The 21,295-nt window shown below is 35.9% G+C and overlaps 1 protein-coding gene across 9 annotated transcripts in view; it reads left to right on the forward strand.

Annotated features, from left to right (window-relative positions):
• Window positions 1–21,295, forward strand: part of SAMD4A (sterile alpha motif domain containing 4A) — a 315,178-nt gene that overhangs the window by 176,569 nt on the left and 117,314 nt on the right. For all 9 annotated transcript variants that reach the window (XM_001370362.4, XM_001370394.4, XM_056810968.1 and 6 more), the window contains one exon: window positions 4,901–5,422. In XM_001370362.4, the coding sequence (XP_001370399.1) occupies window positions 4,901–5,422 (522 nt within the window). The remainder of the gene's footprint in view (window positions 1–4,900; window positions 5,423–21,295) is intronic.

Below are 21,295 nucleotides of genomic sequence, written 5' to 3' on the forward strand. Positions count from 1 at the left end.
ATGTGTCCATACATATATGCTTACAAGCTTGATTAATATGAAACTTGGATTCAGGAAGACTAGTGTTGAATTTCTCTGCTGATACTATTATGGCAACTGCAGGCAATTCATTTAACCTCTCAGTGACTCAAATCTTTGTCTATAAAATGGATCTACCTCATAGGGATGTTGTGGAGATCAAATGCCATAATAGATACTGAACCCCTATTAAACCTTAAAAACCTTAAAAAGCTATCTTAGTTTCAGTTCCTTCCTGTCTCAAAATCGTATGCCTTTACATTTTAAGAGAGTAAGATCTGTATATTCTACAAATACTGTAACTACATTGCATATTTGTGGATGCCTGCATTCCAGGGAACTTGCCTTTGCCATTTACTTGATATATTGATATGTCCCATACCTGGTGCTGGTTCCAGGAGGTTAGTGGAGAATTCTAGCATTCAACTCTATTGTGGTTTTTTATGGTGTCAGGTATGCTGTTGGATACTTTCCATGGATACTTTCTCCTCTCTTAAGTTTTCCTGAACTTTCTCTTTCCTGATTCTTTTCCTACATATCTAACTCATCTTCTCATATCCTTTACTGGATTTTTAAAAATCCAGGCCACATCCACTAACTTTTCTTGGCCTTCTTCTCTTCTTCCTCTACCCCTCCGATAGACTCAATGATCAACTCTATGCAGATGATAATCAGAACCATTTCTCTAGTCCTAACTTTTCTTCTTGGCTCTCTAGCTTTGCTTCTCCAACTACATATTGGACATCTTAAACTAGATAGCCAAGAATACATTCTTGGATTCTCCTCAGCAGAACAAGCATTCATGAGTGAATCCCTTTCCTAAGGAGAGAACCCCTTAGATACAGGAATTCGCTTCTTTTTATTATATGAAAAATGAGGAAGAAAAAAAGAAAAACATATTGTAGCTTGAGGGAGAAAGGATAAGGCAGCAAATTCTTGACAGTAACTCCTTGACTTTGAGGTCCTAAGAAGAGAGTCTGACAATAGTTATCTTACCCAGAAATTTCTGGAGCCCCTCCTGGTGAGATAATGTTCATCTTATTGGAAAAGATTCCTAGGATTGTTGTCAGTGGAAGGCCCATTTTGTACAGTTTGGGCAGTTTTCAGTTGGTGGGTCTCTGTTTCTCAAGTTCAGCTTAGAGTTGCAAAAAGATTATTCAGAAACCCCTGGGAAAAAAAATGGAGGATTGAGCAAATCCAACTAATTACTATACCCATTATTCCTTTCACTTTCTCATCTTAAACTCAACATATCCAACATGGGACTCATTCTCTCTCCCCACAATTCCTCCCCTTTTTTGAACTTCCCTATTATTATCAAAGGAAACATTATTCTTTTAGTAGTTATACAGACTTGCACTCTTGTTGTCAACCTTAAGACCTTTCATTCTGTCGCCTTCCCCAACCTCCATAGCCAATCTGTTATCAAGTCTAGTTAATTCTACCTACCTTCATGACATCACTCTTGTTCTCCACTTCTTCTCCATTCCTGCAATTGCAACCCTGGTGAGGGCCCTAATTACCTCACTCCTGGACTACTGCAATAGATTGCTAATTAGTTTTCCCAAAAGTCTCTCCATTCCAAAGAATAGTACCCATCTATCAGTTGTGGTGGGATAACAGGTCAGGTGGCTTTATGTTACTTTATCATCTTTGTTATGCTTATTCTTCCTCATTCTTAGTTTGATTCCTGTCTAAAGAGTATGTAGTCTTTGAATGTATTTAGCATTTAGCCTCTGATGTTTATTTATTTTAACTCATAATTTTAAAAGCATAGCAGACTACAGAGTATTTGTAGGCTATACTCTAATCTAGATTACTTTAAAGTCTTGTTGAACTTGCAAAGGATGAGTGCTTCTCAAGAGAAAAATGATATAGAAATGAAAGTATTCATAGAAATCATTATCTTTAAATTGTATTAACTCCAATATTCAGAGTTTTACTTTTTAAATTTTGAAGGGGATAAGCATCAACTGGGGAATGGCTAAACAAGTTGTGGCATATGATTGTGATAGAATACTACTATACCATAAGAAATGATGAACAGATTAATTTTTTTAAAATAGAAAGGCCAATATGAAATTTTGAAAAGCAAAATGAGTAGAACCAAGAGAACATTATGTACAGCTACAGAATTAATGTTTGAAAAAAAACTTGTGAATATTCACCTCCAGTGAAAGAACTAATAGAAAGAAACATGAAAGACATAATTTATGTATATCTTTTTGTGTGCATGAACTAATAATGCCTTTTCTAGTGCAGGGAAAGGAGAGAGGGAGAGAAGGAGATCCCTGGGGATTTTGATGTAACTAATGACAAATGAAATTTTTTTAAAAGAAAAATTGAGACATAAAAAAATTAAATTTTGGAGAAGAAGCTGGTTTTTATTCTGATTTTTTTTCTTTTCCCTAGTTTTTTTTCCCAGTACCTTCAGATTCTTCCTGAAGAAAAGTTGTTGTTGGGTGGGTTTAAAAAATTGTTAAAAAATAAATAAAATATTTTTATAGTAAATGTTATTAAACTAAAAGGCCAGGGTATAATATAACATAATAAAATCAAAGGTATGTTTATTATTTAAAAATGTTGAAAATTACAAGTTCTAGAAATCAATTGTGAAAGATAGTATGTTTTTGCTTCTATGTTAAAAGTGGTCTGTTTTTTGCTACCAAATAAAAAATTGTACTCCAGTGAAAATAGCTTCAAATATTTTTGTGTCAAAGAAGCTGAAAAATAAAACTAGGTAAAGTTAGAATTACAGAGCTAGAAGAGACCTGGAAATCTCATCTAATCCATTCCTTTGCCTTTTTCCTACAAATAAAATTATAAACCAGATGTTTTTATCCTGGGGGCTACAAACTTTATATAGATAGATATAGATATTTAGATATATGTGTATATATATATATATACACACATATAAAACTGCTTTTCAGTTTAATTGTTCTCCTTTATAATACTGTGTATTTTTTGAATTTTAAAACAGTATATTCCAAGGTCCATAGGTTTCTTCAGGTTGCTAGAGGGATGCCATGACACAAGCAGCCCTTAGTTTAAACCACCCAGTAACAATAACTACTGGCTTTCTTTGTGAAACCTTCAAGGGATAGAGGTTCTATTATCTTCCTTGAAATGTCAATTCAATGGTTTATAGTTCTGAGAGCCTAGTTCTTTTCTATGTCCAATGGAAAGAAGGTTTATCAAGTACTTTGCAAGAATAAAGTGTTATATAAATACATCACTTCTGTCTAGGTTAGAGAAAACCCTACTCAGTATTCCTCTTCCCAAATTTCAAAACATTTATCTTTTAGCTTTTTTTTTTGTTATTGGGAAATTGCCTGTTTTTTCCTATATCTTGTTAGTTTTCTTTACAATTGCTAACTCATTTCGTGTGTGATCGGCTATGACCTTCCATGACTCTTAGTCCCCTTTTAAAGTAAATATCTATGCCTAGCCTCTTAAAATGGGCTTCTCTCATTTTTCAGAATTAGCCTCCTTGTCTTGTGAATCACAGTTTCCTGAAATGTGGGACTGATGTAGTACCGCTGAATCTTTGCCAAAAAGTCACTGAGAGAGTTTTGTCTTCGCAAGAGAAGTTTTACCCACTGCTTCAGTGGCTAGCCAGTCACTTACTTTTTTAAAAGTTTGAGGGTTTTAAAAAGAATTTGTTATTTAAAGTTGCCTTTTTGCTTTGTCTGTGAACAGTCATTTTAAAAATCTACTCTCTTCCTCCACTTTGAATCTATCCGTACCAATCAATGAACAAATGTTTATGAAGCACCTATTTTGTGCCAGGCAACTATGCTAAGTGCCAGGAATACAAAGAAAGGCCAAAAAATAGTCCTTGCTCTCAAAGAGCTCATGGTCTAATGGGGAAGACAGCATACTAACAGCTGTGAACAAACAAGATAAATATAGGATAAATTTGGAGTTAGTAGCAGAGATGTTCCACCCCCTCTGCTGGGGAGGCACCATCTTTAAGGAGAAAAACACAATTGAGGATAGAAAGCAATAATTCACTTATAATTTGTGATCAAAGGTGTCCTTATGATCTTGAGTTAATAGCTTAAAGTCCCTTCTTTAATTTAGTTATCCAACAAATTTTTTCCCTGACATCTCTAGCTATGGAACACAGATTTCAGACAAAAGCCAAGTTCTTTTGCCAACATTTATTTTTAATATAGATATGTATTCGTTTTTCAACCACCTCTTATAGCCAAGAATATTTTTTAAAAACCAGAAAATGCAATCAGCTAAACAGCAAAATGACATACAAACACCCCAACATTCCCTGTGATGTCTCCATACATAGATGTTTCATCAGCATTTCTAACTCAATCTGTCTTTGCCATGATTCAAACCACATTTCCTTTGTTTCACAGTGGTAGTAGTGGGATTTAGGGTGGGGCAGTAAATTTGCTATTACCAATGCCCTTGTATACAAATTCCTGATTATATATAATAACTTTGTTGTGCACACTACCTGACTTTCCTAGACTTTATTGCCTCCAATTTTGCCTCCAAATCTTCCTTTGAACATCTAGTTTTCCTTTCAAAAGGAAATGATGCTGGGAAATTTTTCTAGATTATCCCAAAGTACTGGCAGTGTTCTTTTTGTAGATATGGATTGTGTGGGGAGTTTGGTTCACATAGCTCTAGGAATGGTATGGTATTTGCCCAGTGTTTTGACTTTTACCATTAGTCACCAAAGAGTCAAGTTGATAGCCCAAGTCCAGAAATCCAAACCAATGCAAAAGGAAAACTGGTGAATTCTATACACTGAAAGTCTAAATCAAAAGAATTATCTCTTCAACTTTGTATTGACAGTATTGATGTATTTCAGGGGAGGCATATTTGCTCAGTGACCCTATGTTTTCTGTTCTAGGAATCATTAACCAATGGCAGCAGGAATCCAAGGATAAAGTGATTTCCCTCTTATTAACTCACCTGCCTTTGCTGAAGCCAGGCAACATTGAAGCAAAAGTTGAGTACATGAAACTGCTGCCTAAAATCCTGGCTCACTCCATCGAACATAACCAGCATATAGAAGAAAGCAGGCAACTCCTATCTTATGCGTTGATACACCCGGCCACTTCACTGGAAGACCGGAGTGCTCTAGCCATGTGGTTGAATCACTTAGAGGATCGCACGTCAGGGAGCTTCAGCAGTCAGAATAGAGGTCGGTCTGATTCTGTGGATTATGGGCAGACACACTACTATCACCAAAGACAAAACTCTGACGATAAGCTCAATGGATGGCAGAACTCTCGGGATTCTGGGATATGTATCAGTGCCTCCAACTGGCAGGACAAAAACCTGAGCTGTGAGAATGGCCACCTGCCCCTCTACTCTTCTTCTTCAGTCCCCACCACAATCAATACTATTGGGACTAGCAGCAGCAGCACAAGTGAGTAGTAGTCTTAATTCGGTAATCATGGTCTGGTTTGGGCATTTATTTGCTGTGGCATGTTCTCTTTGAAAATGTCTACTAGCTGCATTCCGTAACCTTAGCAAGAGAAGTGCTGATAGTTTTCAGTTGGTTGTAGAAAATGACCCCGGGGACCAGCGTAGCTCTTGCTTATTTTGTCTCTTCCGTAGTGTGAAGACACCAGGCTGCTAGAAATGATTAATGGATGAAAATTAGCTTTAAAATAACAAAGAAAAAACCCTAACTTCCTGTTTCATAGACAGGAAAGTACCGTTCAGTCTGGTGGGTTTGTATTCTCTTTGACACTGATTTCCCATGTTATTATCTTCTAACCTATGGATTAATCCAGCCAGTCTCTTGGGCTCTTTGTACATTTCTTGTTTTATTTCTCACCTGGATTGTTTCCTTCTCCGAATTTCCTATCATTAATTTCTAGTTGTTTGGAGCTCTTTTCCTCCTGGCTGGGAAGGAGAGACAGGTTTGTTAACTGAGAATGCTTCTCTGTGCTGTGGCTTGGTTTGAATGCTGTGAAACCCTCCTCATTCTTAACCTATTTTAGGAGTGGTAGGAGTTGGGAATTACTATGGAGAAAATGTGTATCACTGGGGAGGGAGGAGGAGGAGGATTGAGGTGGGTAATTCTCTTTTACTCCATGAGCATACTAAGTCTAGGACCAAGTAACATTCCCCCTGTTCTAGCCTAGGGCAGTGAACTGTTCCTTCCTCAGGGTGGGTGGCTGCAGGGATAAGCATAGAATTCATACTGATGGCGTTTAATTGGGCAACCACAGTCACCCTCCATCCCTCCTTTAACAGCAGTCTATGTGATATGGTTCCAAGTGTCTGGGAATATATAGCATTGAGTGTGTAGAGAGAGCTTTTCAAAGGGGAAAGCTATTTGTGGTAAGACATTATGTGCCTGTTGACATGCGGGAACCCACAATGAAAAGATATGATAACATTATGAATTGTTATTGAATGCTTCTTGGTCTCTTAAAGGTTTGCTTGGACTAATGTGTCTTCTAAAACTGCCTTTTAAAAATCCGCCAGTGTATTGAATAAACTATATTAATTGACATAGCTATTTAGCAGAATAATCAGGGTTGTGTTTTAGGTCCCATATCAATATCACTACAATTTGACAGCACTATACGCTACATAAAAAATCACAACATCAAAATTAAGTTACTATAATTTAACCTTGTACAGAAGAGATTTTTATTGAATGCTCTCTCTTTTATAAACTGAATAATAATCTAGCTGTGCATTGCTTTCATGGGTCCCTGGCATAATAGGATATTATGGGGCAGATTTAAAGTGGAGGACAGAGTCCTCCTTATTGCAGCTTCCTGTGGATTTTATGATTCCTACAGAACTTATCAAGAGCTCCGAAAAGACTCCAGATTCCATGTTATATCCCTCTCCCAACAGCTTGACCTTGAGCATGTTAAAGGGAGTAAGCTGCAAGTCGTACTGAAATGGAAACTTCTTTTGTCACGACATCTGTGTCTCCAATTGATAAAACATTCAGGGATGATTTGGAAGAGAAATTTAACCTTGATGAACAGACAACTTAGAATTCAGATAGGGTTATCAGATTTTAGTAGACTGATGTTTTGCCCTGGTCACATTGATGGAATGAAATGAAGAGATGATTCACATAACTTCCCAGCTGCTTTTGAGGCCTTTTATATTATTGGATTAACATGAATTCAGGATTCATGGGGTGAAGAGACTCAGGAGTAAATAGACTATGTAACTGTATCCTTGGGCAGCACACATCCCAAAGAACTCTCATTCATAGACATTGTCAATAGTTGTGACTACATTAATACTGAAGTCCTAATTTTGCCAAGACTTAAATACCCCCAGAAGATCTAGGATGTTGTCCAATTGAGCAATGTCTCCAGGGATGCTGTTTGCATCTTCTAGATAAGTTGTCATGGTACAACAAAATTCATTTTCTGGTGGAAATTGTTAGAAAAAAGGTAGGTTGATCCTTCTAGTACAAATATAGAATCTGTTGCTGAGCTTTTACTAGAAGCATTTTCAGCTTAGTATTGGACATTTCAAAGCTCCAGGGGCCTTCCCTTCAGGGCTTAGTAGTAACTCCTACAGAGCAAACAGGGTTTTGCCATAGGGCACTATATAACATAGTGCTCAGACAGCAGTAAGACATGTTTCTTCCCTGAAGGGGAATGCTTCCCTTTCTGGAAGGTATACTTCCTTCCTACAACAATCTATCTTTCCATGTCTGAGCTGCTCATTCCTCTGGAAGCATACTATACAATTCTACCCAGAGTCTGTTGCTATGGTGTCTCTCTCTTTCTCCAAACTCACAGAGTTAAGGGTTGTATTCCCCAGGGATTGATTGACTAGGGCTTCTACTGGCATGACTACAAGGAACCCATCCCTGTGGCTCTCTAAACCTGTTTTGCTACAGGTGAAAGAATTTGTGACCTAGAATCATCTCCATATGGAGGAGTAACAATTGAATGTAGGCTAAGGCAAATAGTGTTACTTTATCTGCCAAAGTGTCTGTGGTAGGTATCTTTTTCATGATAACTCAAAACATTGCACAAATGTAAATAAAACATGTAGACTTGGCTGAAGAACACAGGAAAAGGAGGATAAATGCTGGTTAAAAATTTTAATCATCATGATATTGACAGGTTAGAAAAAAATACTTTAATAACCTTGTTATTTACTATATTTGCAAACAGAAAAGAATAACCCTGGAAGTCCTCACATGTCAAAGCTTAAATTATATATATATATTTATGTATATATATATATATATATATATGTTTTTCAGTCATATTTGACTCTGTGACCCTATTTAGGAATTTCTTGGCAAAGATACTGGAATGGTTTGCCATTTCCTTCTTCATCTCATTTGACAGATAAGGAAACTTGAGGGAAACAGAGTTAAGTGGTTAGCCCAGGGTCTCACAAAATATGAAAGGCATACAGCCCTGAGGCTGGATTTGAACTCGGGAAATAAATCTTTCTGACTCCAGACCCAGCACTCTTATCTGTTATACTGCCTAGCTACATATTCACATATATGTCTAAAGACATTTTTCTGATGTCCAAAATTGATTATGAAGCAGGTGCAATTTATAAAGCTACCTTCTTCAGGGAGGGAATTATGTAATAATTTAGTTAATATTCACTATGCAGTGTCTTCCTGAAGGAGAAAAAAAGGTAATTGTCTTAATGCCCTTAAAAGCTTCTCAAGTAATATTGAAGGTTTATATTTTGCCCCTCAACTTTTCCAAATGTAAAAGAATGCTGTCAAAATTGCACATGAAACAAAATGATTACAGGTATTTGTCCAGATTTTTTTCAATGTTAGATGACACTGGGTTAAGCATCTTTCCCTTTTTCTATACTAGTTCTTTCTACTTTTTTCCAGTTTTTTATAGCCTGACATTGTGGCTCCGCCATAATTCTTTTTGTCCTGTGTTAGATCCCCATTCATTCATTCATTCATTCATTCATTTATTCCATAGATATTTACTGAGCACTTACTATATGGGGGATACAAAGAAGCATAGTACATGGTGTGACTGCCCTCCAGGAACTTAAATCTAGTTCAGAGACATATAAGAAGTTAAATAAAGGAATGAGTTATATAAGACAAGGCAGCAATATTACAAGGTGTCCAAAGACACTGCAATGATTAAGTGCCAAGTCAATAATATAGAAGAAATGCTGTTGAGATCAGAGGCAAGAGAAAGTCCTGTGGACTCAAGTGATTCATTGAAGACTGCTTGATGAAGGTTGGCTTTCAGCAGAGCTGCTATTTAAGATTCACACTGGCAGAGAGTATAGGAGTGCTGATGGAAATGTGTATGGTGTGTTTGAGCAGCAGTACTAGCCTGAACAAAGTACAGATCTCATGTAGATGAGGATAATAATACGTGTACAACCTGAATTTACAGTTGCTGTAAGGTTCAAACAAGATAACAAATGCCTAGCACTTTGTAAACTCTACCTGTCAGTTATTAATATTCCAGGACTGCTAAACTCTTGCTTGAAAGGTACTTGTCATCCTTCCTGAAGGACCAAAATATACAAAGAATACAGATATATTATAATAGCTAGTGAACATTTAACAGGCTGCATTTATGTAGAACTAAGGTTTGCAAAAAGCTTTAAAAATATCTTATTTGATTCTTCTAAATAAGGAATTTCTCTTCTGCATACTCCTCTTCCCAAAACAAATTGTGGGTATTGGCCTTTTGAGGTTTAGGGCTCTTTTAAAAATTTAGAGTATTTCCAAAGGATGTCTCTAAACATCTTCCTTCAGGAAAAAAGCATACAAGAAGGCCAAAAGTGTAAGACTCTAAGCATAATAGAACAGTAGAAGCAATAAGGATGGAAACTTGAAGTTTGGAAATGGAAATGGAAATTAAAGTCTGATTCAGAAAGGCTTTGAATAACAAGCTAAGGAGTTTGGATATTACCCTATTGTTGATAATGGTAAAACACTGAATGTTGTTTTTGAATTGAGAACTGATAATATGAAAACTGTTTCTATGGGATATTAGCAGGGTGAACTGCAACAGAGAGAAACTGAACTCAGGGAAGTCCATTAGGAAACTGTCTGTAATCCAGGTAAGGGATGATACACCTAAGAACGGAACTGACTTCAAGGGTATGAGTCCTGAAAGAGATAGTCCAACTACTTCCTCATGTAAACAATAAACCTTGAGGGTCAATGAGGTCAAGTGTCTTGCCTGAGGTCACACTAGTTAATAGAAGAATGAAGATTAGAAATTAAATTTTCAGAGTCCCTGATCCAGCACTATATTCATAGTTCCAGGAAGGGAGATTTGAAGAAGAGACTCTTAAGCAAGAAGAGATAAAACTTTATGATTCAGCTCATTTAGCCAAATTTTTATTGTTTTCTGTGTCTCTGCATTGACATAGCTACTAGGAGAGCTACCTAATGTTCATTTGGAGCTAAGAGTTTTTGGAGTTGATATTTAGTCATGTCCAACTCTTCATGACCCCATTTGTGGTTTTCTTGGCAAAGGCACTGTTGCAGTTTGGCATTTCCTTCTCCAGCTCATTTTATAGATGGGAAAAGTCAAAGCAAATAGGGTTAAGTGACTTGCCTAGGGTCACACAGATAGAATAAGTGTCTAAGACCAGATTTGAACTCATGAAGATGGGTCCTCCTACCTCCAGACTGTCTACTGCACCATTAGCTAACCTGTTTTTTGGTCAAGAAGGGAAATGTGACATATATATATATATATATATATGTATATATATATATATATGTATGTATATATATATATATATTAAAAATACAACATTATGTATATAAGAAAGGTTCACATTAAGATTTATGTGAGATAACCAGATGTAGGAAAAGAAGGGCTCAGTCAAAAATATTTCCTAGATCAAGAGATGATGAATATTAGTTCTAATATCTGTGATTAGAACACCAATGTCATCATTGACAGAGAAGAAAAATACCCAGAAAGCTGACAGCAGGTGAAAGATATGATTAATTTTGTTTTGTTAATTTGAAGTTTTGAGGTAACTAAAGGAAAGTAAAATGGAAATAAACTAGATTATATAATTGAAAATAGGCAGGTATAATTGCTCAGAAAGGAAGCTAGGGATAAGAAATCAGAATAGTCACCTGCACCAAGATGAACTTTTCTGAAAGAGAAAAAAAAGATTGTTGCCATGGATTGAGCCCTAATCCGAGAATCAAATCCTTTTCTGGTCTTTCCTCATTATTTCAAAATATAATAAGAGTTTGTTTTGTGAATGAAGGTTTGAATTAGATGAAATCTCAAAGAATCTCTTATCTAGGTTTTTGGTTTTTTAAAACCCCCCTTTCCCACTAGGTCAGGAATAGGCTTGGGTCCTCTTGTGTGTTCTTGATGCCAAAAGGTTTTTCTGAATGAGAACTTCCCCCTACCCCAAACATCATAATGCTATTAGAAATCTTTTTTCCTCCCTTGTGGCTGAAAGAAATACATCTTAAGATGAGCACAGTGGGTGCCAGAAAGGATCCCTCTAAGGAAAAGTGTAATTCCAGGCTCTGTGCTACCATTCATGGTTATCTACAAACCATTCCTGATTTCTAGCCTATCATTAGTTTTTTTTTGCCCTGGTCTTGAAGTGTGCAACAAAATATGAAAGGCATACAGTCAGGAGAAACAGAACACATTGCCATTTTTGTGGCTGGAGGAGACTAAAATGGTTGCTTTTTAAAATTTTGTTTTGCGTTTCAGATTAAAATGATTTGCCCAGAGGGTTATTTGGAAGATTGGCATTGATTTAGAGGATCAGACAAAACAATCCAAACCAAAACTGTCTTTTCTTTGCAAAGCAAAAAAGATCAGACCTGCTTCCCCCCCACCCCCCCTTTACTGTGATTCCTAGTGGTCAGTTTTCAGACTGACTTCAACAAACTTAAATTTTTATTCACTTTCATTCTCCCAAGACTATTTATTTCCATAATTTCACTTACAAGAAAACCATGTCCCAGTGATTTAATGAACTGTAGCAATAATGGGAAGCCTGGAATGATTTGATGGTGATAGGGAGAAACTATAGTTGATTAAGAGACCCAATTCTCCTTTTGGCTCTAGTCTTTTACGTGATATATATGAGAATCCTTGGGTTGACAACGTTTTAACAACAACCACAACTAACATTTATATACTGCTTACTATTATCCAGGTCCTGTGCTAAGTACTTTACAACATAATCTTATTTGAATCTCATAACAATCTTGCAAGGTAGATGCTTTTACTACCTGCATTTTATAGATGAGAAAACTGAGACAAATGATGATTATGTGACTGAGGTTTTGAATCAGTAAGTAGGGAATGAACATAAATGATCTTTTGATGGGATCATAGTAGTTAGGGCAGGAAAAAGCCAGATTTCCAAGGTCATTAGATCAACTTCTCATTTGGACAAGAAAACAGAGGCCCAGAGAAATTAAGCAAGCAGTTAAGAAGCAGTCTGAGTTCTGAGTTCAGATCCAGAATTCTATTTGCTAATGTATGTATTCTTGCTTTTATGGATTAATACATTTAATAAAAAATATTTTTCTTTGAAATGTTTATAAACATACATTAATGCAATAAATTCAATAAATAATAACACCTTATAGCATGGTGTTATTCTTTGTACTTGCAAGGTATCTTACAGGTTTCATAAAATCTTCACTTATGTCATCTCTCTTGACATCATTTTGAGAGAGATACAATTTTGTTAATATTATTACTAAAGCATGAAAAAAGTCATTTCAGCAACACTCAAGTAAATTGTATCTTGATTGATTTCTAAAATGAAAATAAGCTTCCAGAAAACTGTCCATTTTATTTTTACCAAGTTCCATAATTTCCATGATTTAAAGAAGGACATCTACATGGAAACTGAAAGAATGCTAGAATTATCATTAGAAGACCTAGGTTTTCCAGTCTCAGTTGTGTAGCTCTAAATAAACCATTAACTTTTCTAATGCATCAGTTTCCTTATATGCAAAATTACAATAATAATACTTGCTCTTACTCATAGGAGTTGTTCTGAGGATTTGATAAGATAATGTATGACTGGTCCTTTGTAAAATATAAAGTACCATATTGGGATTGCTGTTTGGTGGTTGATCTATTTTTACATTGGGATCATTTAACAAAACTAATTTTTAGGAACCTAAAATAAATAAAATAAAATAACCTGAGAATCCCACATTTAGGACCAAGCTATGTTTGTTCTTATAGATATATACAATTCAGCCCCCAAAGTAATCGATTTTACTGTAGAATGAGCGAGAAGAGGCCTAGGTAATAACCCTAAGGTCTCAGGTGGAAAATATCCAAATATTGTATTAGAGTCATGTGGCTTTTGGAAGAATCCAAAGGCTTCAAATCTACAAGTTATTTGAGTTTCCAAGTTGTTTTCCCTTCTAGTAGGTAAGTTACTACTGCTTATTATCTTTTTTCTTCCTCATGTTTCCTTCACTATTTATTTACACAGACCCCCTAATTGGGCCAGATAATGGATTTTCTAAGGAAAAAGATCTGTCACCATATCTGTTAAAGAAATGGCAAGGGCAAAGGGCCCCAGCAATACCACTACTAGGTTTATACCCCAAAGAGATAAAAAAAATGGGAAAGGATCTATTTGTACAAAAATATTTATACCTGTACTTTTGTGGTGGCAAAAATTTAGAAAATGTGGGGGTGTCCTTTGATTGGGGAATGGCTGAACAAATTGTGGTATATAATGGTGATGGAATACTGTTGTATAAGAATGATGAATTGCTTGGTTTCTATAAGAACTGGAAAGACCTCAACGAACCAATGGGGAGTAAAATGAGCAGGAGAGAATTGTACACAGTAACTGAAACATTGTGGGAAGATTGCATGTAGTAGACTTTGCTACTAACAGCAATGCAATGATCCAGGACAACCCAGAGGGACTTATGAGAAAGAATGCTATCCACATCTGGAGAAAGACCTGTGAGAGTAGAAACACAGAAGAAAATATGATTTATCACTTGTTTTTATATGTATATGATTTGGGGTTTGGGTTTTAAAATTTACTCTATTAGAAAAATGAATAATATGGAAATAGGTTTTGAGTGATAATATATGTATAACCCAGTAGAATTGCTTGTCAACTCTGGGAGGGAAGAGGAGGGGAGGGAGAAAACATGAATTATGTAACCATGGAAAAATATTTTTAAAAAATAAAAACTATATTATTTTTAAAAGTGCAGTGGCCCTACAAAGCAATCTAAACATCTTCTAGACATTCTTAAACCTGAACAAGCTCTACTTTCAGCCAGTTGGCTCAGTGATTTGAGAATCAGGCCTAGAGACAGGGTTCAAATCTGGCTTCAGATATTTCCTTTCCTAGCTGTGATTCTGGGTGAGTCATTTAACCCCCCTATTGCCTAGCCTTTACCACTCTTCTGACTTTGATCCAATATACAGGATAGATTCTAAGACAAAAGGTAAGGGTTTAAGAAAAAAAAAAGTCACTTTTTTGTTGTCTGGGTTTTGTTGTTGAGGTTATTGTTAATTCTTGTTGCTGTCTCTCCTCTGAAGGAAGATGCTATGCCAGCAACTCTGGATGCCTCAAATGGGAAAGGCTTCCAGTATCTGTTATCTGAGCACTTAGTTTATCTGAGCACTAAGTTTGAAGAGGCTCACTGGGTAATGGATGTATCTAAGACTGGATGTGAAGTTATTATCTGTTGCAATTATATTTTGTTTTGTATGCAACATTTTGAAGAATCTATGTGTCTTCTGCTGCCAGTGGTGGTAACAGCAGAACCTACCCCCACTTCCAGGTCCTAAAATAGCGCTATAGCAAAAGCTCCCTACTTAGACCCATTAAAGTCTTCTAAATTGGGAGTTCTCAGTATGAGGTCTAGAGATAGATTTCAGGGGCTCGATGCAATTGGGTGGGAGGAAAGTTACATCTTTATTTTCACTAACCTCTAACCAAAATTTAGCATCTCCTTCAATTATAAAATTTAAAGATAATTATTCTGAAGAGTCCATAGGATTCACACAACTGCCTAAAGGACACATAAAAAGTTTTAAAACTCTTGATCTTTATTATCAGTTGCAGTTGCTTAAAGATTCATAAGAATGTCAAGGTCCTAAGAGACTTTGCAGATTCCCTGGTTCCCCCACCCTCCATTTCACTGAAGAGAAAAGAAGCTCAGAGAAGTCAAATGACTTTCTTAACATCACAGAACTATTAATTGGCAAAGCTAGGACTTCACCACAGGTCTTCTGATGACAAGTTCATGAGATTTCTTCCTATTGCCCTTTTGCCTATTCTTGTGAATATAAAAAAAAATAAATTTAAAAACTTGCTAACTAGCATTTGGAGTTGGAAAGGAGTGGAAGATTAAGATCTTTTATTTCTTCCAAGCTAAAAAAATCTCTCAAATGTTGGAAACTACAAGATGTAATATTGAAACTATAAGATATTGAACCATAAGATACTGAAACTAGAAAACATGGATCTCAAACGATTTTACAACTATAAATAGAGGGATCTAAATCAATTTGAACCCAAACCCCTTAAGTTTGGGAAAGAGAATTTGAACTAAAGTTCTATCCTTCCTCTACTTTTGCAACTGTGTTCTTTTTTACAACTTTGAGAAAACTCATTTACTCAATATTTATGCTTTGTTCAAAACTAACCTAGAATCTGTCCAGGTTAAAACTGAATCTACCCTGTCAATTTTGAACAGTGGTCTTCATTGAACAGATATGTGATTGTAGGAACATATTTGTCTCCTGGGCTAGCCAAGATCACATTTAAAAAAAACCAATGAATTTTAAGAACAATAAGAAAACCTCCCTTGTGGTGCTTCAATTTTTCTCTTAACTATTTGACAGCATCTGGAAGTATTAGGGTAATAAACTGCTATTACTCTCTGTTCTCATTGGGACATAGTTACTAAGCTGTCTTAGCACTAACTGATGTTATAAATCAAATAATGGTTACCAAACTCCTAAATTTCTCCTTGATCTCCATTTTGGCCTTTGGCCTTAATTGCTCATAATATGCCAATGTATGGTTTGGGGTTTTTTTAGTAGTGTCCCACAAGTTCTGAGAATTCTCTTGGACTTGTATTCAAATCATGGAGACCTTTTTAAAAAAAATCTTACCTTTCTATCTTAGAATCAATACTATGTATTAGTTCTGAAATAGAAGAGCAGTAAAGGCTGGGCAATGAGATTTAAGTGATTTGCCCCAGTCACACATGTAGGAAGGATCTGAGGCTAGATTTGAATTTAAGACTTCCCATTTCTAGGCCTGACTCTCAATCCACTATGCTACCTAGCTGTCTCACAGGGACTTTTAATGGTAATTTACCTACCTAGATAGCTTTTTACTTCCACTGACTGAAAAAAATGTTGATGTCTGAAGTTCATCACTTCATGTGAGAGCTGAGATCTCTTTTGCCTGGTCCAGAATCAGGTTACCATACAAACCATAGTGCCATTGCTTGTACCTTCTCCCTTCCAACTTTTTGGCTCTTCTTTGTGTTGTCTTCCTCCATCCTAATGAATGCTCTTCTAGGACATGGCTTGTTTTCATATGTTCTCAGCAAATTAATTATGACATTGTGCGCATCACAAATTCTTAATGCTTCTGCAATCATTCTTCATTCATCTCTCCATTCCCCTTTCTCCCAGATAATTGTGGTTGGAAGATGAGCACTCTCTTCCTCTTTGCAACTGAAATGTACTCTATAGGTCTAACTTAGAATTCAGTTGTGGGCTCACTTCATGTATAGAGAACCAAATCTCTCAGTTCTTTCTTGGCCCATTGTTCCCCTCCACTGCCCCAGCCAAGTTAGAGGTTTGGTTTTCCCCAGGCACTAATTATTACTGCTTGTTTGTGTTCCCCATGTAAGGTTTTCCCCAGCTAGGGTGGCTTCTTCAGCCACTGAATAATGAAATCCTCCTTCCCTCTTGAGTCTTAAAAGAAAAAAAGTGGGGAGGAAGATGAGAGGATTGAGCTGTAGAAAGGTACTTATACAAAGATGAAAACTTCCTCATCAAAAAGCATGAAGAAAACTGATAGGCATCCTCAGAGTGCATAGACATTCAGAAATACCTTTGGTACAATTAGCTACCATTTCACTGAACAGTAATAAAGACCGACACTGATTATATGTCACTGTTTTTGTCAAATATAACTGAAAGTTGTTCACCTCTGTGAAATGGCCAATATTTAAGAAGTTAAGATGGAAACTAGACATCGACAGAAATTCAATAATGCTAAGGAAAGAAGCTCCAAACAAAGAGCTGAATCATGTATGTTTCTAGAAATGGTGAGAAAATTATGATGGCAAGAAATTACCAGTTGATTACACTTAAAGAAGTCCATCCCTTTACTACAGGGATGAGAATTACTTTTAGAACAATCAGATATCATGCCATCCGGCAATTGTAAAGGATTATCACTGATATATGCCTTCAGAATTGGCTAACCAGAATGTAATTGAAAGTGATTTGCCTTTAGATGGAGCCTATGAAATAGTTAATTTCAGAATGAAGAGGTCCTCCATGGGGTGATATCTCCCAAAACTCAGCCAATACTGTGTTGACAAAGATTATGTTTCTGCTGAGTCATGCAGATGGGTTTGTGGGGAAATGGAGAGATTTATGATAACAGTTAATTAAGTCTTTGCCACCAAAAATTACAGAAATTATTTGTAAGGAGTTTGGACTTAATAATCAATGTATTTTCAATGTATGTTCAGCAAGGAAATGGTAGATACTGTCATAGCAGGCTATAAAAATTTAGTATATACTAAAAATCTAACAAGACCTTGGGACTAGAAGTATATATATATATATATATATATATATATATATTTATATATATATATATAAGTAGCTCATTTTTTTATGGATTAATGTACATGATATAAGCAAAGATGAGCTTATATCCCAATACTTTTATTTAGCTATATGCAGAATAGTCCATAGAACATTAAAGAAACAAGAATAATAGATTAGTGACTTGTCTCAGGACTTTTTCTACTTGAATTCCATCAAAAACCAGAAGACCAAGATTACGATGATAGTGCTGGTGATAACATCTGTGCTATGCCTCCAACATAGACATAAATTTTGATGCTTCCCTTTTTCCTCTGTCTATACTTCCTGAAAATTACAGCTTAGTCAGGCACATTCCAGTCAATAGAATGGAAATCACTACTGATCAGACATGTTAGAAACCAAGTGGTTTCAGGAAGCGCCCTCCATCCCCCACAACAACACTCTTCTCCAAAAAGGGGAGAAAGAAATGACCCTTATACAGAAGACTCTCCAGAATTTAACAGGGAGAAAAGAGAAGGGTGTGTGGGTCTGTATCTGAGAGTTCCCTGGAACTTTTGAATTCCTTAAAGAATGAGTTGGTTTGGAGGCCCATTCTAAATTTCAAACAACTGTTTTCACTTTTCTCAATAGACATTTTTTTGTGGCAGGGAAAATATCGAGCAAGAGCTGCATGTAACTGAATAATTCTGTTGCATTAACCCTAAATTTGGTCTTTAATGTAAAAGCATACAAAATAGTTATTTTGCTTCTTTAGAAGAACATTTATAACAGCTGGCATAATGTTATTTTTAGCTTTGATTTCCTTCTCCTTTTGGGGAAACATTTAACAAAAGAAAAGTTTGTTACTGGCCTACTTAATATATCACATCTTTAGAATAGCAGAAGAATATCTCAGATATTTTGCTATTTCCATGAAAATAAACTCTATTCTCCTTTCCAGAAACTAAAATTTTATACAGTTGTTTTCCAGATAGTAAATATGGCCAAGGCAGAAAAATATTAGAAAACCTTTAAAATATGAAGTATTGCTTGCTAATCTTTTGCCAGTTCTCAAATCCAACAGTTTGTATGAAGTCAGTAACCCTCAAAAGTCATGAAACTTTTTCACTAGTTCATCAGTGTGTGATGCTGTCTCCAGATGCAGGTAGAACTTAATAAAAAAAATACTTTAAATACAGTGAGGGACTAATTCAACACTATGGTTACCTGGAAGGAAGAATGTTGGATTCCCATTTCCCATAAAAATATAGGCATAATTCTCACAGTGCTGTTCTTTGCCCTCCATTGTGGGCTAGCAATCACTTCAGACAGCATTGTGATACCAGAAAGAGTGTTAAGCACTTGGGGATATTGTAAAAGATAGTCCCTGCCTTCAAGGAGCTTACTGTCTAATTTGAATATTTCAATTCCTGAATCTTCCTGAACACCCAGCTGTTGCTAAGTGTTGTCTAGAGAGGCAACTAAAACTAACCAAAGTCATTTTGCACCTTTTGGTCTATTTTCGATCCTTGCTGTTTCCTTTCAAAAGCTGGTAGCTCAGAATCCTCAATCTCTAATCAAACAAGTGCCATGCTTTATGAATAATCCTTGTGGGGCATCCACTTTGCTTTATCAAGCCTCATTCCAAGACACAATGAGTTTCAATGACCTCTGTTGCTCCTACAGTTTTCCTTGAAATTCTGGGATGGCATTTGCAAAAATAAAATATCATTATCCATTTAAAAAAAAGTAAAAATGCACCTATTCTTTATAAAACAAATACTTGTATAATTTTTAACCCGTATCTTCTGTCTTAGAATTGATATTGTGTATCCATGCCAAGGCAGAAGAGAAGTAAGGTCTAATCAGTGAGGGGGTTGAGTGATCTGCCCTGGGTTACATAGCTAAGGAAGTGTGTGAGGCTAGATTTGAGTCTAGAACCTCCTGTTCGAGACCTGCCTCTCAATCCACTGATCCACCTAGCTGTCCACATGGTATACATTTTTTAAAAAACTTTTTGTGAACCATTTGGCCCCTTTGATTCATTTGAACAGCAAGAACCTTGATTTGAAATAGACATTATGCAAAGAGTAGCAAATGACACTCTGATTCTTCCCCTTTCTAAAATAAACAAACTTGTAGTGGAGTATTAGATATTAAAATTTTTCATCCATTTAAATTTTTTTCAAATACCATGCAAGATTTTATTGTTAAATTTCATGTAATGTCAACCTACTGTGATCTTTTTGGATTTAATATTTATAATTAAGTTTTTCAGAAATTGTTCCTCATTTTATGTCATCTGAAAAAAATGATAAATCTACATCTTTACTTTTAGAGGCAGCTGGGTAGCAAAGTATATAGACGGTTGCCAGATCTGAAGTCAGGAAGAACTGATTTCAAATCCAGCATTACATATTTTCTAACTATGTGACTTAGAGAAAGTCACAACCTTAATCTCTGCCTCAGTTTCATTATCTGTAAAACAGGTATAACAGCAATATCAATCCATTAATCAACACTTTTTAGGCCCAGTCATCCAGTGGTTTCAAACTCTAAATCTAGCTGCATGAGTATCTAGTCCCAACATAACTATCATGAAAATTTTAATATCAAGTATCTTCTTGAAATCCATTCATATGGATTTCCCCCCCCCCCCATCTACTAGCCTAGGAGCAAATACTCTCTAACATCAGTATAGAGTTAAGTTATTTGGGGACAATTTTCCTTTTTATGATCTATATTGGACTGAAAAACAGGATACTTGAGTTCTTCTTATCTACCCTCTGCAGTTCACTAATGTTTTTTAAAGGATTTTTCCTTACTTGACAGTTTCTCCATCTGTTAAATTAGTGGGTTAAACCATAATTCATGAGTATGACAATTGGCACAGTAGATAGAGCTCTGGACCTGGAATCAGGAAGAGCTGAGTTCAAATTTGACTCAGGTACTTACTAACTGTATGAACCCTAGTCAAGTCACTGCCTCAGTTTCCTCAATTATAAAATAGTGATTACAGTGGTACCTACCTTTTAAGGTTTTTGTAAGGGTCAAATGGAATAATATTTATATAGTGCTTTTAGCAGTGACTAGTATATATTCGGTACTAAATAAATGTTTGCTCTCCTTATTTCCTCTGATTAATAATAATAATAGCTAATGATTATACTTATTGCTCAGTCATTTTGAGTGCTATTCAACTCTTCATGACCCTACTGGTCTTGGCAAAAATCCTAGAGTAGTTTGCCATTTTTCCCCTCCAGATCATCTTACATCTTACAGATAAGGAAACCATGCCCAGGGTCCCAACAAGCAACAACCAGAGGCCAGATTTGAGACTCAAGTCTTCCTGACAATGTGCATATATTAGATGTCTAATAAAAGACAAAATTTGACCAGATACAGAGACCCTGGACAAGTAGAGTAAAATATAAATGGATTCCAGATTGACAAGAAAAGATTCAGGTCACTGTGAACCACATAATGAGTAGGAATTAGCAATATTATAT

The sequence above is a fragment of the Monodelphis domestica genome, chromosome 1 (genome assembly GCF_027887165.1).
Source record: "Monodelphis domestica isolate mMonDom1 chromosome 1, mMonDom1.pri, whole genome shotgun sequence".
Taxonomy (NCBI): Eukaryota; Metazoa; Chordata; class Mammalia; order Didelphimorphia; family Didelphidae; genus Monodelphis; species Monodelphis domestica.